Here is a 15,839-nt window from a genome sequence, read left to right as displayed (position 1 = left end):
CACTCAACTTCTTTTTTCGACCATGGCGAGGCCTGTTCGGAGTCGAACCTGTCGTGTTAAACCACTGTATGTTCTTGGCCACCATGCTGCAGCTCAGTGTCAGGGTCTTGGTAATCTTCTTATAGCCTGGCCATCTTTATGTAGAGCACAATTCTTTTTTTAAAATCCTCAGAGTTCTTTGCCATGAGGTGCCATGTTGAAATTCCAGTGACCAGTATGAGTGAGCGATGACACCAAATTTAACACACCTGCTCCCCATTCACACCTGAGACTTTGTAACACTAATGAGTCACATGACACCGGGAAGGGAAAATGGCTAATTGAGCCCAATTTAGACATTTTCACCTAGGGGTGTACTCAATTTTGTTGCCAGCAGTTTAGACATTAATGGCTGTGTGTTGAGTTATTTTGAGGGGACAGCAAATTTACGCTGTTATACAAGCTGTACACTCACTACTTTACATTGTAGCAAAGTGTCATTTCTTCAGTGTTGTCACATGACAAGATATAATCAAATATTTACACAAATTTGAGGGGTGTACTCACTTTTGTGAGATGTACACTTCAAGTCCAACATTTGGATACAAATACTATTTTTGTCCCACTGTTTACATTCACTTTAGACCAAGCCAACTGCGTTTACATTAATGCCTTATCAAGATTGGCATTGGCAGAATTATAAAGTGTATTTGATCATTTAGGTGCAGACCCGCATTATTATTATAATTTTAAACAACTTAAATTCCTGGGAAAAACTACTTACAGTAAAGTGAATATTTCTAATTCGTTCCTTTATACACCTGACTATGGCTATACTAAAATATTTTTGTATAATTATGAGTAGTTCTACAATAAATGTTGTTTATTGCTGTGTATTGTTTTTAGCTCGATTTTTACTGTATTTTGAGTTCTTCGATGGTTCCTCTTATGTTTAAAACACACTTTAAGCCATTTTAAAACTTATTTGAAGCTTATATATATTTGAATATATGTTTAATATTGAGACTTTTTGCTATCACAGAACCCTAGTTTATATCAAACATTTCCCATTTTAACCTTCCATGCAAACACCGCAAACAGGCTACTCATCATTTTGCAGATGCTCGTCATCCAAATTCGACTATCAGTGCACTAACTGCAATGACAATCCCCCTGGAGCAGCCTGTAGTTAAATGCTTTATTCAAGGGCACTTGGGTTTATGGGGCTCTCTCGGTTCATGGGTCACACCTACCTAGGATTGAACCCATGACTTTATTACCACTCGAGAACTTTAATCACAAGGCTATTAAGGGTATGTTTTCATCACCCTGGGCTTGTGTATGCTCACACATCTGTGCTCCGGTGGATACACTGGGTGTTAGCAGGCCCTGGGAGATCAAGAGGCTAGGCTGCTGAACACCCAGGCCAGACCTGATTGATGACTTGCTCAGTGTGTTCTTTGTCACAGGCCAGTAACCAATGGAAAGTTTTCCAAGCAGTCTCTCTCTACTTTTATAATGGGTGCAGGGGTGGATTCTTACAGCAAAGAGAAAATGTGGGAGGGTAATCACACAGAGAAAATGTGGGAGGGTAACCACACACACTCTGCTATCCTGGCCCATGAGAACGGATACAGTTGTGTTGTTGGCATTAACTTCCCACTTCAATTTTCAGCACAGCACATGTGCCATCTCTCTTGTCCCAGATATGGATGAATTATCAAAATCCACCTTCACCTGACTTTTTTTCCCAACAATTTCTCTATGGCCCATTAGCACACGGCAGCTAAATGGGATTGTCATAAGCGATTTATCTTAAGGAGACTTAAGTAGTATGAAAAGTTCCGCATTACAAAGTTTCAGTCGCATCAGAAAAATAGTATCCAAGACAGATTACAGTGCAACAAGAATATATATTAAAAAAATATATATTTTTATACATGCTTGGACAAGTGCTCATGGAAAAGATGTATCTTTCGCCATTTTTTTGAAAATGGAGAGTGAGTGTACTTCATAGATGGAATTGGGGAGGTCATTCCACCAACGTGATACAGTGAAGCTGAAAGTCCAGGAAAGTGATTTGTTGCCTCTTTGTGGGCACTTGCCACTTATTAGCCGACTGCAGGCTTCTGGTGGAAACATAGCTCTGCAGGAATGATTTTAGATAAGCTGGAGCAGATCAAGTGACTGTTCTGTATGCCAGCTTCAGAGCCTTGAACTTGATACCTGCAGCAACCGGCAGCCGGTGTAGAGAGACAAGGAGTGGTGTAACATGCACCATCTTCGGTTTGTTGAAGACCAGACATGCTGCTGCTGGATTTCGAATCATTTGCAGAGGCCTAATTGTGCATGCTGGAAGGCCAGCAATGAGAGCATTAGAGTAATCCAGTCCTAGTTATGACAAGTGGCTGAACAAGGAGTTGTGTGCATGTTCTGAGAGGAAGGTCTTATTTTTCTGATGTTGTAGAGTGCAAATCTACATGATTGTGCTGTCTTTTAGGTATGATTTGTGAAATTGAGTTGGTTGCCGATGGCTACCCCAAGATTTCTGACCATTTTAAAGGTGATCTTGTAGACGAGCCCAGCTTGAAGGAGATGTTGTGCTCCACAGCAGGGTTGGCTGGAAAGTCGAGGAGCTCCGTTTTTGCTAGGTTGAGGTGCAGGTGATGATCCTTCATCCAGGCTGAAATGTCTGCCAAACAGGCAGAGATTCGAGCCATCACCATGGGGTCATTTGGCTGGAAAGACAAGTAGAGCTGAGTTTCATCTGCATAGCAGTGGTAAGAGAACCCATGTGCTTGAATGATGGTTCCCAGTGATGTTGTGTATACAGAGAAGAGAAGTGGTCCAAGGACTGAGCCCTCGAGGTACACCAGTAAGTAGCTGATGTGACTTGGACACCACCTCTCCAGGCTACTATCTCCAGCCAACCTGAGAGATAGTACTTGAACCAGCCAAGCACAGTTCCTGTGATGCCCAGAGTAGAGAGGATGGACATGAGGATCTGATGGCTGACCGTATCAAAGGCTGTAGATAGGGCCAGTAGAATGGATGATCTAGATGCACCTTTCACCTGTCTCAGTGACAGACAGCAGGGCAATCTCGTGGAATGTCCACTGAAAAGTAATCTATTGGACTCCAGTGATTAAATTAATGTCTTAAGCGAAACGATCACGTTGATGAGTCTGATCAATATTTAAGTCCTTTTCACTAGGGATGAGCACGAGTACTCGGCTTTTCAGACATGACAGCAATGATCGATCATGCAAATGATGATGGGTAGTGATCACGCATGATGTGACTTTTCACTTAATGTTTGCTAAACACGTTTTATTATGATTTAATGTAAGAACTTTGACTCGTTAATGGATATTATGTAATAAAAGTGAATGTCACTGACTGTAAACCTCCCTGCCCTGCCTGACATAACACACACCTGCATGAATGTAGATTTCCGCATGAGTTTCCAAGTTAGATGTCTGATATGAATTGTCATTCCATTGCACTTTCCCCAGTTTTTCCCCAGAAAGGTGGAAATTTAGACTCCCAAGTTTAATGGAATGCTTCATGAATCACAGCAACAACAATACAGAACATCGTGGCTTTCCTCACAAGAGCGAACATTTGCTGAAACACACACAGAGCTGGCGAGTGTTTCAAACAGCTAGACAGAGTGCAGCTAAATGGAACACAATGCAGCATCCTCAAAAATGAACTTCAACTTAAAACGCATATTAAAACACAATGGTTATGACGTCTCCTGTTATTTATAAATAGACTGTTCAGACAGTCACTAAAAAAAACTGGTGTTCTCTTACTAAGATTACTACGGTAACCTGAAGGAAGAACAGACAGGCGCGTTGTGCTCATTCTTTCAGAGTTGGGCTGTGAATCTTCACATAATGACAAAATATGATGCATTATATTTTGATTATGCAATATTTTATACATTTTGTAATGTATTATTTTATAACAGCCTATAATAATGAATAGATGGTACACTGGAACAATAAGACTCAATTTACTCGCGTCCATGATGGGACTCAGTTTACTCTGACTCTCATGTGACGTAAGCGTGTTGGCAAGTTCACACGAGAAATTACGTGATACAGATATCCTGCCTGCACAATCAGAATACAAGTGGTCAAGAGACTCAATTTATGACCAGGTCTAAACAGTGATGTGTCTCACTTGTGATTGGAATGCACAAAAGATATCTTACTACCAGGTGTAAACGGGGCTATGTTTCTTGATGTCAAACATCGTTTTGGTTATCAGTGTGTCAACCTTAGAGATTTAGGAAGTGACTAAGTATTCCACACACACTGAATGGTCATTTAGGAATGCAGTCCTGTGTGGTTGTCACACCCAAAATGTATGCATGTGACCTATGAAAAAAAGTCCACATAATAATGATGTGACCTATGAAATGCAAAGAAAAAAATGTGCTCTGTTGGCCAAGCTGATGATTGACACAATTGTGCAAAATAAAAGCCAAGTTATGTAATTACCTTTTATGATTACTCTAGAAGAGCTGTGGTAAGATACATCTGATAAACATTTTATGTTTTTAGCATGGTGGCTCATTTATAGGAAGATTATGTAATTCTTATCATAGATGCATAGATAAAGCTCAGTGTTGATTTACTCTGTGTGCTTTTATTTGTCTAGCAATTATGTGATGTAAAATTATCTTTAGCTTTTACCATCCTAAAGCTGAAGATTATTTTCACATTTGTATGTTTGTTTATATTTTTTGGCTGACTGTATTCTCAAAATCCCCTAATGCCTAGTCTTTGTTTCTTTTCTCTTTCAGGAGCCAATCAAATCTAGAGCGCCACAGCTCCATTTGGAGTATAGATTTTATAAACAGCTTGGAAGTTCAGGTAAGCATTGCAGCCGTTTCAGAATCATGTATTAGATGATTTATGACAAGCCGCCACCTCCTCATCCTGTGTGAGACTGAGCTTCCTTAAACTGTGTGCTGAGAACTATGGGGGCGGTGAACTCCAGCCTTTGATGTGGCTGCTTCACTTATCAGCAGTTTGTGACAGTAAAAAGGAGGGTCTAAGAGATGGGATTGAGATTAACAGGGTATCAGGGGTGAGTGGTTACCCAGGGGAACTCCACACTACACATAAGGCATTGTTACTCGTTCTGTGGATTTGCCGTGTTTGCGTCAGTCTCCAACATATAAAGATGCATTGCGTCTGTTTTTGATCACTGTTGTGTTTAGCCCCTGGGGTTTAGCTAAGAAATATGTTTTTTTTAGCCTATTGGCAATATTATATATATATATATATTATACATTATACATGCATACATACATACAGTATCTCACAAAAGTGAGTACACCCCTCACATTTTTGTCAATATTTTATTATATCTTTTCATGTGACAAGACTGAAGAAATGACACTTTGCTACAATCTAAAGTAGTGAGTGTACAGCTTGTATAACAGCATAAATTTGCTGTCCCCTCAAAATAACTCAACACACAGCCATTAATGTCTAAACTGCTGGCAACAAAAGTGAGTACACCCCTATGTGAAAATGCCCAAATTGGGCCCAAAGTGTCAATATTTTGTGTGGCCACCATTATTTTCCAGCACTGCTTTAAACCTCTTGGGCATGGAGTTCACCAGAGCTTCACAGGTTGCCACTGGAGTCCTCTTCCACTCCTCCATGATGACATCACGGAGCTGGTGGATGTTAGAGACCTTGTGCTCCTCCACCTTCCGTTTGAGGATAACCCACAGATGCTCAATAGGGTTTAGGTCTGGAGACATGCTTGGCCAGTCAATCACCTTCACCCTCAGCTTCTTTAGCAAGTCAGTGGTCGTCTTGGAGGTGTGTTTGGGGTCGTTATCATGCTGGAATACTGCCCTGCGGCCCAGTCTCCGGATCATGCTCCGCCTCGGTATGTCACAGTACATGTTGGCGTTCATGGTTCCCTCAATGAATTGTAGCTCCCCAGTGGCGGCATCACTCATGCAGCCCCAGATCATGACACTCCCACCGCCATGCTTGACTGTAGGCTAGACACACTTGTCTTTGTACTCCTCACCTGGTTTCCACTAACATAATCTTGACACCATCTGAACCAAATAAGTTTATCTTTGTCTCATCAGACCACAGGACATGGTTCCAGTAATCCATGTCCTTAGTCTGCTTGTCTTCAGCAAACTGTGGGTTTCTTGTGCATCTGTCTAGGGGCCTGTCAAGATTTGATCAAAAATGACTTTTTCAAATAGTGATGGTGCTGTTTTTTATATCAGTAATGTCCTGACTATACTTTGTGATCAGTTGAATGTCACTTTGGTGAATTAAATTACCAATTTCTTTCTGAAACGGCTAAATCTGTACATTACTCCTATCTTTTGGCCGCCTGTATGTGTGTGTGTATACACATACACACATATACACGATAGCTCTGTGAATCTCAAAAGGTTGTGTTTAATAAGTAAATATATAAAATGCACGCGCAGCTCCAGTGGGTTATTGAATGGCGCTGCTCTGTTTACACACATACTCATTGCTAATTTTAACCTTCACACCATGCGCAATACTCACGAACATCTCGGATGTAGATGCTCAATAATTTGGTTCGCTTATAATATGCATTTAGAACATGTTTTTTTTTTTTTTTTTTTTTTTACCAGACTTTCAATAAGTGAATTAAACTACTGTGAACTTGCCTACAAACAGACACATACAAGACTTCCTGGAGAGTTCAGAATGTCAAATAAAAGCGTTAGGTTTTAAAAAGTTATAGGTCACGGAAAGACTCGCAGAATTGTGAACTCTGTAGCAGGGTTTATTGAACAGATGATTGAAACATTGTGAGTAAATCCAGTTGAGCAGAGTGGCAAACAGCAGGTGAGTAATATCCAGACATGGTATAGACACGATGAAAAGATAACTCACAACAGTCTTATGATACTTGCAGGCAATAATGAAGACAGGTACAGTCAGGCCAATAAATATTGGGACATCGACACAATTCTAATCTTTTTGGCTCTATACACCACCACAATGGATTTGAAATGAAATGAACAAGATGTGCTTTAACTGCAGACTTTCAGCTTTAATTTGAAGGTATTTACATCCAAATCAGGTGAACGGTGTAGGAATTACAACAGTTTGTATATGTGCCTCCCACTTTTAAGGGACCAAATGTAATGGGACAATTGGCTGCTCAACTGTTCCATGGCCAGGTGTGTGTTGTTCCCTCATTATCCCATTTACAAGGAGCAGATAAAAGGTCCAGAGTTCATTTCAAGTGTGCTATTTGCATTTGGAATCTGTTGCTGTCAACTCTCAATATGAGATCCAAAGAGCTGTCACTATCAGTGAAGCAAGCCATCATTATGTGTAGTTAGGGGTTTGTGTTTCTTTACATATTAAAGAGTACTCCCAATTTGTGTGCACAATAATGTACAAATGTTTTAAACCGATTATGCAAAAAAACAACACTTGTGATGGTATTGGATTAAGATTGTATCGGCCGATACTGAGATTTCTGATATTGGAATCAGATCGGAAGAGAAAAAGTGGTATCGGTGCATCCTTAGTGAATACCCTTTCTAGAACAGTATTTCCGGTTGACCGTAGTTTGTTTTAATAATTGCAAATCGATTTTCGGCCAAATCGCTCAGCCCTAATATTGTGTATATTCAATATATTGCCCAGCCCTAGTCTTGTTTGCCCATCTATCTCCGCTGCTTATCATTTCTGTAAGATCTTACTTATTGCGTAATGGCTCATAAATGCGTCTTCCCCATCTTGGAAATAAATTATCTCTTGCTTTATGAATAAGGGTATATTGGATTAAATCTGAGTTTTGGGGTTTGAGCGCTACCCCTAGCCATTTCTATTGTAATTACCATACATGTTACAGAGACAAAAGGCTGAACTTTGATCCATTGAAGCCCTTGAATGAAAAGGATGAGCAGCTTGTACAAATCCTTGGTGCATCCATCCATCCATTTGATCACTGGCCCGGAAGCTTGACTGGCATGAATCCCCACTCGCACACAAACATTAACATAAGTGCATCTCTTATTCACATTGACACGTAGCCACCACTCACACACTACCACTCTGCAATGCTATGATCTCATTCACTGAGATCACATGTCTCCAGACCGGGATCTGATCCCCTGCCAGCTCACTGGAGCCAGTGCTGCTGCCGCTGCAGCATTAATAGCCAGCAGGGCAGGCCCACTATATTTATAGCTACACGACTCTTCATGGCTGGGTTGCCATTATCGAATGTCCAGCACGTGACTGGTTCCTCATGAGAAGAAAGCATTATCTCTAATAGTGCACTAAGAGAAAATAAACATTGCCTCCCATCATGTTTAGGTTGGTACTGCTGTTATGATCTAGCTTTGGTTGAAATTATATCTTTCACAAAGCTGAAGGGAGGAACCAGGAAATAACTGGTCCTGTTTGTTTGTCTTTTGTCTATTCATTCTGATACTTTTTGTTATTGCATCAGATATTCTCGGGTTTATTCCATTGACAATTCTGTGATTTTATTGACTATTTTGTCTTTTATTGACAGAATGTACAGATTTTGTATCTGTAAAAATTGTAAACAACTTGTATAATCTTTGTTTACATTTTTTAGTTGCATCTTAAAACATTAACTTTGAAATTGGCTCTTCTTTTGCTTGGTTGCTTTGGATTGATTATTTAACTTGTGGTTCAGAGAGTGGTAGTGTCTTCCCATTTTTCTGGTGCATATAATTCATCCTGAGCCTAGGTCCAAGACCCTAAACACAGGATACAGACCCGGGATATAGCCTACTGATATGCTGAGACGGACAAAAGACCACTTGGCTTTGAATATGAGATGGATCACTTTGGTCTTGCACAACCTTGCCTTCGGATGATGCATTACCATGACTTCATAGTGAACTTTGCTTTGTCATACAAAGAATTGCATTTAATGATTTAATTGTCAAGCTGAATACATATTCATCTTTAGTTTGTTCATGTTGAAACATAGCATATGTAGAATTACTTTAATCATATTTTAAATATGAATAATTGTCTAAAATATGTATTTTTTTTTTTATCCATGTTAGTCTTAGTCCACTTTCAATTCATAGTGTTGTTTTTTTTAACCCATCCAAGCTAAATATTATATTGAATTATATTATTATAATTATTATTTATTACAATGTTATTTTGCCAAATACATTTTTTGCCCTAAATTCTTGACAATCACATAATTTGTATCATTACTAGTAAAACTGAGTGATTTGCAATCACAATGTACATGAAGCCACATTTAAGCCTTGTTTATATTTTATATTTTATACACACACACGAGGATGCATTTATACTTCTTTGAGTGCAGTTTTCTTTAAACTTGTTTCAAATAATTTCATTCAGGCTATTATGTAATAACCGTAATATGTAACCAAACCAGAACCTCCAGCTTTCCAGCTTAAAATACTTTTAGAAGATCTATCCTTGTGTAGAATGTTTTAAACAAGGTGTTTTTAAAGCCTTTAACAGTAAGCCCCCTGTGAGACATGTGGGACATGTTAGGATGTAAGGTCACTGAGAAAATCAAGCAAACATGCAAAGTGATCAGGGGACAGATGCAACCCAATGTTACAACTGTACCCACTGCATAAGGAACATGGTGGCAAATGTTCTTTCTAGAGTTTTGTAAGATTGTTTTCAGTCAGAAACATTTGATAAGCCAGACAAATTAATTAATAAATTAATTGGTAGAAAGACAGATATACACTCACCGGCCACTTTATTAGGTAGACCTGTACATCTACGTATTTATGCGATTATCTAATCAGCCAATCCTTATTCTGATGGTTGAACAATAACTGAAGCTCCTGACCCATATCTGCATGATTTTATACAATAAATGGCTAGCACGCGATTGGCTGATTAGATATTCACATGAATAAGTAGATGCACAGGTGTACCTATTTGAGTGGAAGGTGAATGTATATTATAGATAGATAGAAAGATAAATGGAATATACAGTACTGTGCAAACGATTTAGGCACTTAAGAAGGTATTTATATCTTCAGCTTTAGTGTGTCAATAGGAAAAATACATTTTATACTCCCAAACATTACTTTTGCAAATAGAAGAGATTAGAATAGAAGAACAGGGCAACAACTGTGTCCAGGTGTACCTAGGAGAATTGGGGCTGTTTTAAAGGCAAAGATGGCCACACCAAATATTGATTTAGCTTTTTATGTTTACTGGACTTTGTATGATGTTCAGTGATAAATTAAAACTATTTATGGCATTATTTTTGAAGACATCCACACTATGCAACATATTTCACAAGTGCCTAAAACATTTGCACAGTACTGTATATGATAGATAGATTGATTGATTGATTGATTGATTGATTGATTAAATAAAACATTATGCAATGAAAATGTTTTTGCTAAGTATATTTAGTCCAACAATATGATTGTAAATGTGTATTTTCTGTTTGTTTGCATTAGGGATGCACTGATGCGATACCTGGATCGGTATCGGCTCCGATGCGGAAGCTATTAGATGGATCGGGTATCGGTCCGACTAGCCCGATCCAAATCCGATACTGTGTGTTAGTCATGTTCCTTACTGTCAAGCTCAAAAAATGACATAAGAGTAGTTCGTATGACTCATGCATTTTATTCAAAGCCACTTGAAGACGTGCAATATCTCTGTGAATCACAAAAGGCTGTGTTTAATAAGTAAATATATAAAATACTGCTCCAGCGCATCATTGAATGGCACTGCTGTTTACACACACACTCGTGGCTATTTTTAACCTTCATGTGGTGCGCAATATTTTAGTGCTACTAACGAAAAACATCTCGGATGTAGATGCTCAATTCCTACAAACAGTCATACTAACAGGACTTCCTAGAGAGTTCAGAATGTCAAAATAAAAGCGTGAGGGTTTAAAAGTTTAAGGTACATGATTGAGATGTTACTATTATAATATATTATTATTATCATTTGTTTACTAATTATAAGAATATTTAAGTTGAAAGTATATTTCAATGAAGTTAGGCCTAATGCCCTATTTAGCACATTACAAATGAGAGTTACAACTGTCAGGTTTGTTACAACAGTAACAAACTGTTACAGTTGTTACAAATGAACTTCTTGTCTTCACACTAATTGTGTAAAATAGGAACAATGTATGGATGTTTTTGACATTTATTTTGTTGGTAGACTGATAAAGGTATCCCAGGTGAAAAAAGTGCATGTTTATTCTGATCTGTATTTTTGCATTATTGCAAGTGTTACAACTGTACTATGTCTACCCTACGATATCCAAGTGAATAATACATTTTGCCAATGCAAAATGTCAAAATATTTCTTCCACTAAAAACAGTAGTACATTCTGGCCACTTATTTGAAGTTTTATCAGGTTTTGTCCTACGATCTATTAAGCTGGACTATGGGCTAAGCTGTTGATTTAAATTTATATTCACAATGCATTTTTATTTGATTTATTTATCGTTTGATTTTACTTGGTGAATTTATCTTCATTCTCTACACCTCCCCTGACACTCTGATGCCTGCAAGGGTAGGTGCACCCTTAGTTTGAAAACTGGTCTTAAGCCATAGGAGAACCTTTTTAATCATCAGCTAAAGGAGGTTGTTAATTCAGAGTCCAGTTCATGTTAGGCTGCCTCTCTGGGCTCACAAGCATATTCTGATGTCACAATATTGCTTTTATCATGAATAGGATCTCTTTTCTCTTTCAGTATAGTTTTAACTTGAATGTCTTACAATTTTTATGCTTCAATCAATTATTTAAAGCGTGAGCCCAGCTTTAAAGTGCAATGAAGGAAATAAAATTGCTATGCTACGATCGTTTGGTTTGTGATAAATTGCTTAATTTAAATGTTTAATTACTACTGTTCTCCTTATTAAAGCCTTTTTGAGTTATTTTGAGGTGTTTGTTTGGAGATTCATGGTGCGGTTTGTTTTGTGGCTAGTAATATTTCAGACAGTTATTCTCAATCCCTGAGGTTTATGTATAAAAGGGTCATGCACCATCATGTGGATACAGTAGGCAAGATAATGCAAGCCCTCTCATCTCCTGATTCTCACTGGGACCTGTGCCGGACGGAACGATCATGTTTCAGCCCCTGAATCTTCTCCACTGTCCAGCTAATGGAATCAGGGTTTTTTTGTTCTCTAGCTGTGTGCTGAATCTTTAATATGCAGCTTGCACTGTGCTGGCACGGTCAGGCATGTGTGCTAAATTTTGAGATCCCAGTGTGTCTGCTCTCAGAGGACATGTGTTTGATGAACAATGAGTTGTGTTGTTTTCTATCGAGCTCTGTTAGTGATGTGAGAGTGGAGGGTTTTGAATGTTGAGAAACACAGAAAATCTTGTTCCATTTTAGTTGACGTCATGAATGGTGAAACTCATGAGCGTTAATTAGGTTATATGCAGATAATGTTAAATAATCTTTTATGCTTGATAAACATTCTTTGATTAATAATTTAAGTTTTAGTAAATGTAATATGTTTTTCATAATTAATTTGACTTGATTTGTATATCTAGAGCTATCAGTACTAGGATTTTATTGTTCAGTGGATAATTACATGGATCTGTAACCTTAGGCAGAATGACTGATTGGTTTCATGGTGAAGTTTTCGCCTTCAATTCAATTTTATTTTAATAAACAAAGAGTGCATCTGAACGTCAGTGGATGTTTATCATGAGCATTTTATCTGTACAGGAGCTCGAGCTGTGCGACAGCTGTGCCCAGTCGCCATCTTAAAACAGCCGCAGTGAGCACTCATTATAACATGAATAAATAACAAACTCCAGCACTGGAACGGCACTTATTATAACAAACAAAAACGAAAAATGGAAACTTCTGCTAAAATATTGTAAATGTTTCTTCTGTATTAGACTCTTACCTGATGAAAGCTATTTCAAAATCTGGTGGGGAGGACTACCAAAATGGAGTCGTGAGTTTGAATCCAGGGTGTGCTGAGTGACTTCAGCCTGGCTTCCTAAGTAACCAATTGGCCCGGTTGCTAGGATGGGTAGAGTCACGTGGGGTACCTTCCTTGTGGATGTTATTAGGTGGTTCTCGCTCTCGATGGGGTGCGTGGTGAGTTGTGCGTTGATGCTGCGGTGAATAGCATGAGCCTTCACAGGTGCTAGGTGTCTGCAGAAACACAGCTCAGCAAGCCGCGTGATAGACTGTCTCAGAAGTGAGGCAACTGAGATTCGTCCTCCTGTTAAGCCATTTGGGAATAAACTTAAGTAATATAAATATCAAGATATATATAATATAAATATCAATATTTATTGGTAAGTTGACTGCCCAGTGCATCACAGATCTTTTGTTGTGCAGTTTTTTTCATACTGCATGGATAAATTGGATTCTGTTCTTCCTTTCATAAGCTTGCTGTCTGGTTTTGTTATAATTATTCAAATATATCATTCCTTCACTTCTATTTGAACATTTAAAAACCTGTGATTGCCTTGTTTACAATTCAAAGGAAGTGTTTCAACCGTGCATGGTAGTAATTATCGTCCCTCTGATTGCCAAGTTGGCGTTGGGCTTAAACTTCAGATTTGGTACTTTGATGAGTCAGATTCTTGGCTGCACTGTTGCCGTGGGCACATCCGTCATCACTGTGGTTTCCAAACAGATCCGGCTGGCTAAAGTGCAGGCAGGTGTGTGCGCGTGTTTTGCACCCCCCACCCATAGGAATGACGTTTGGCTTATCAGGTAAATCCTTCCATAATCCTCCCTGGAGCTGGTATTTCCTTGGTTTGCTGTCAGTATGTATGTGTCTCTACTTTTAACCATTGTGAAGAATCTTTAGCACACACACACACACACACACAAGCTTTTGCACAGAATTTAATGAAAATGCTGGCAGTGTGAATTGTGTGTCCTTTTTGTGAAGTCACAGCAACACTTTTTTTGGGGGATTGAATCAAAAATATAATCCTGCACAACATCTGTTATTTGTACCAGACTATTTGCTTTGGCCTAAAAGAGTGGTGCATAACGATGCACATTCAGCAGTGTGATGATTTGTTTTAGTGTGCCATATATCATTAGCAGCGTTTGTGGCTGCAAAATTAATGATGTCAAAGTCGCAGTAGACCTGCTTGGAATTTATTTGCGCCTCTAGAATTCCCCTGAAATCTCTGCAGATTTATACACAATTCTTACCCATCATTCATGATGTACCCTGCTTGCATGTTTAATGTATATATTTTTTGCTAAATGTATATACATTTTATGTACAAATATATTTGATTTACAAGTTTTTATTTTTGCAGTCTGGTTACACCAACATATATAATTTACATACTTTTTCCAACATTTTGTGTTTTCGCTTTTGTTTTTCTTTTCAATTTTTTACTTCTAAAAAGTACACCTAACACCGTAATGTTTCCGAGCTCATTTCAAATCACATATAATTTGCAGTTTGTCCAAATTCATGATTTACTCTTTCACCAATAAGCTATATTTTTTCCGTGCAGTCAGTGAGGAGAAATAAAAATATATAACTGACTATTTATATTTAATGTATTATTTGGCAGTGCCCAGTTATTCTCACTCTTTGCATTTAATTCACAAGCTTACAAAAAAGTTCAATATAATTTTTTTTTATTTGCATAAGTTATATAAACAAATTCTATGCATTTTTTTCTTAGTTTTGGACTTGAAGCAAATAGTGTTTCAGTCAGCAACAATAGTGTAATGCTCTGCTTCATTTAAAATATTTTACCATATTTAAATCCATTTCACAGAATACTGCCTCAATCTGTGGCAAAATAAGAAAGAAGTGTGCATATTTGGTGTGGACTTAAGTCATCAGCCAGCACCATCACATAGACTGTGCCATGATTCTGGTTGTCTATTCAGGACTATAGCAAAACGTGCTGTGGGGCCTTTACGTATGCGTGTTTGAGAGCTATCTGTTTTACAGCCCTCTGCATACTCTCAGTGAGGGTGAGGAATTCTCTGCTCTAAATGCTTGATGTTGTCTCTCTCCAAGGGTTTGTTAGTCATGTTTTGTTTAAGGTGTTGTAATTAAGGGTCCTATCAGAGACACTTGGCTGTACTGTCTATGAACGGTAAGCAAAACATTTGGTGATGTTGAGTAAATCGTAATACAAATCCATTTCTCTAAAGAAGTATTAAACGCAAATGCATGCTGATCATCAAGCTGGGTAACCCCGCCCAATGTGAATTCTCATTGGTCCAAAATCCAGCTCCACATAACTGTACATTAAGCATCAAATATCTGATTGATTGGTTGTTATTGTTATGTTTCATGCGAGTGTGGTGGACAGAAAAATGTTGCTGGAAACTTAGCTTGGATCCAATGTATATGATCGATACCAACTTACACATCTATTAAATGGACTGTAATTCCATCTCTTACCGCCTTGTTATCATTCATGTCAAATGAAATCATCTACTTCGACTGAAATCCAAAATGTTTAAAACTCAGACTCTGTTAAGTTTGAGATGTTTATAAGTTTGTTTTTCACTGTGCTGATACAGTATGTGCTCTCATCTGTCATTGCAGAGGGAGTTCCTCAGGTTTTCTACTTTGGGCCATGCGGAAAGTACAATGCTATGGTTCTGGAACTGCTTGGGCCTAGTCTGGAGGACCTGTTTGACCTCTGTGACCGCATCTTTTCCCTCAAGACCGTCCTAATGATAGCTATTCAACTGGTAAGCATGTGGTCAGACAGCCAGATAGCCTCATTCAGCAATTTTGGCTTGTAATAAATGTTTAGTATTTCTTTGGCTGCAGTGATTTTCAAATAATTTCTTGGAATCATTCAGCATTGTCTGTTTGGTTTTTATT

The 15,839-nt window shown here is 38.3% G+C and overlaps 1 protein-coding gene across 1 annotated transcript in view; it reads left to right on the top strand.

The window, feature by feature from the left end:
- LOC127621150 (casein kinase I-like) overlaps nt 1-15,839 on the top strand; it is a 70,129-nt gene that overhangs the window by 35,126 nt on the left and 19,164 nt on the right. Inside the window, exons 3-4 of the mRNA XM_052094639.1 lie at nt 4,796-4,865; nt 15,555-15,703. Of these exons, the coding sequence (XP_051950599.1) occupies nt 4,796-4,865; nt 15,555-15,703 (219 nt within the window). The remainder of the gene's footprint in view (nt 1-4,795; nt 4,866-15,554; nt 15,704-15,839) is intronic.

This window comes from Xyrauchen texanus, chromosome 27 (genome assembly GCF_025860055.1).
Source record: "Xyrauchen texanus isolate HMW12.3.18 chromosome 27, RBS_HiC_50CHRs, whole genome shotgun sequence".
Classification (NCBI taxonomy): domain Eukaryota; kingdom Metazoa; phylum Chordata; class Actinopteri; order Cypriniformes; family Catostomidae; genus Xyrauchen; species Xyrauchen texanus.
This window is presented reverse-complemented; position numbering and strand designations above follow the sequence as displayed.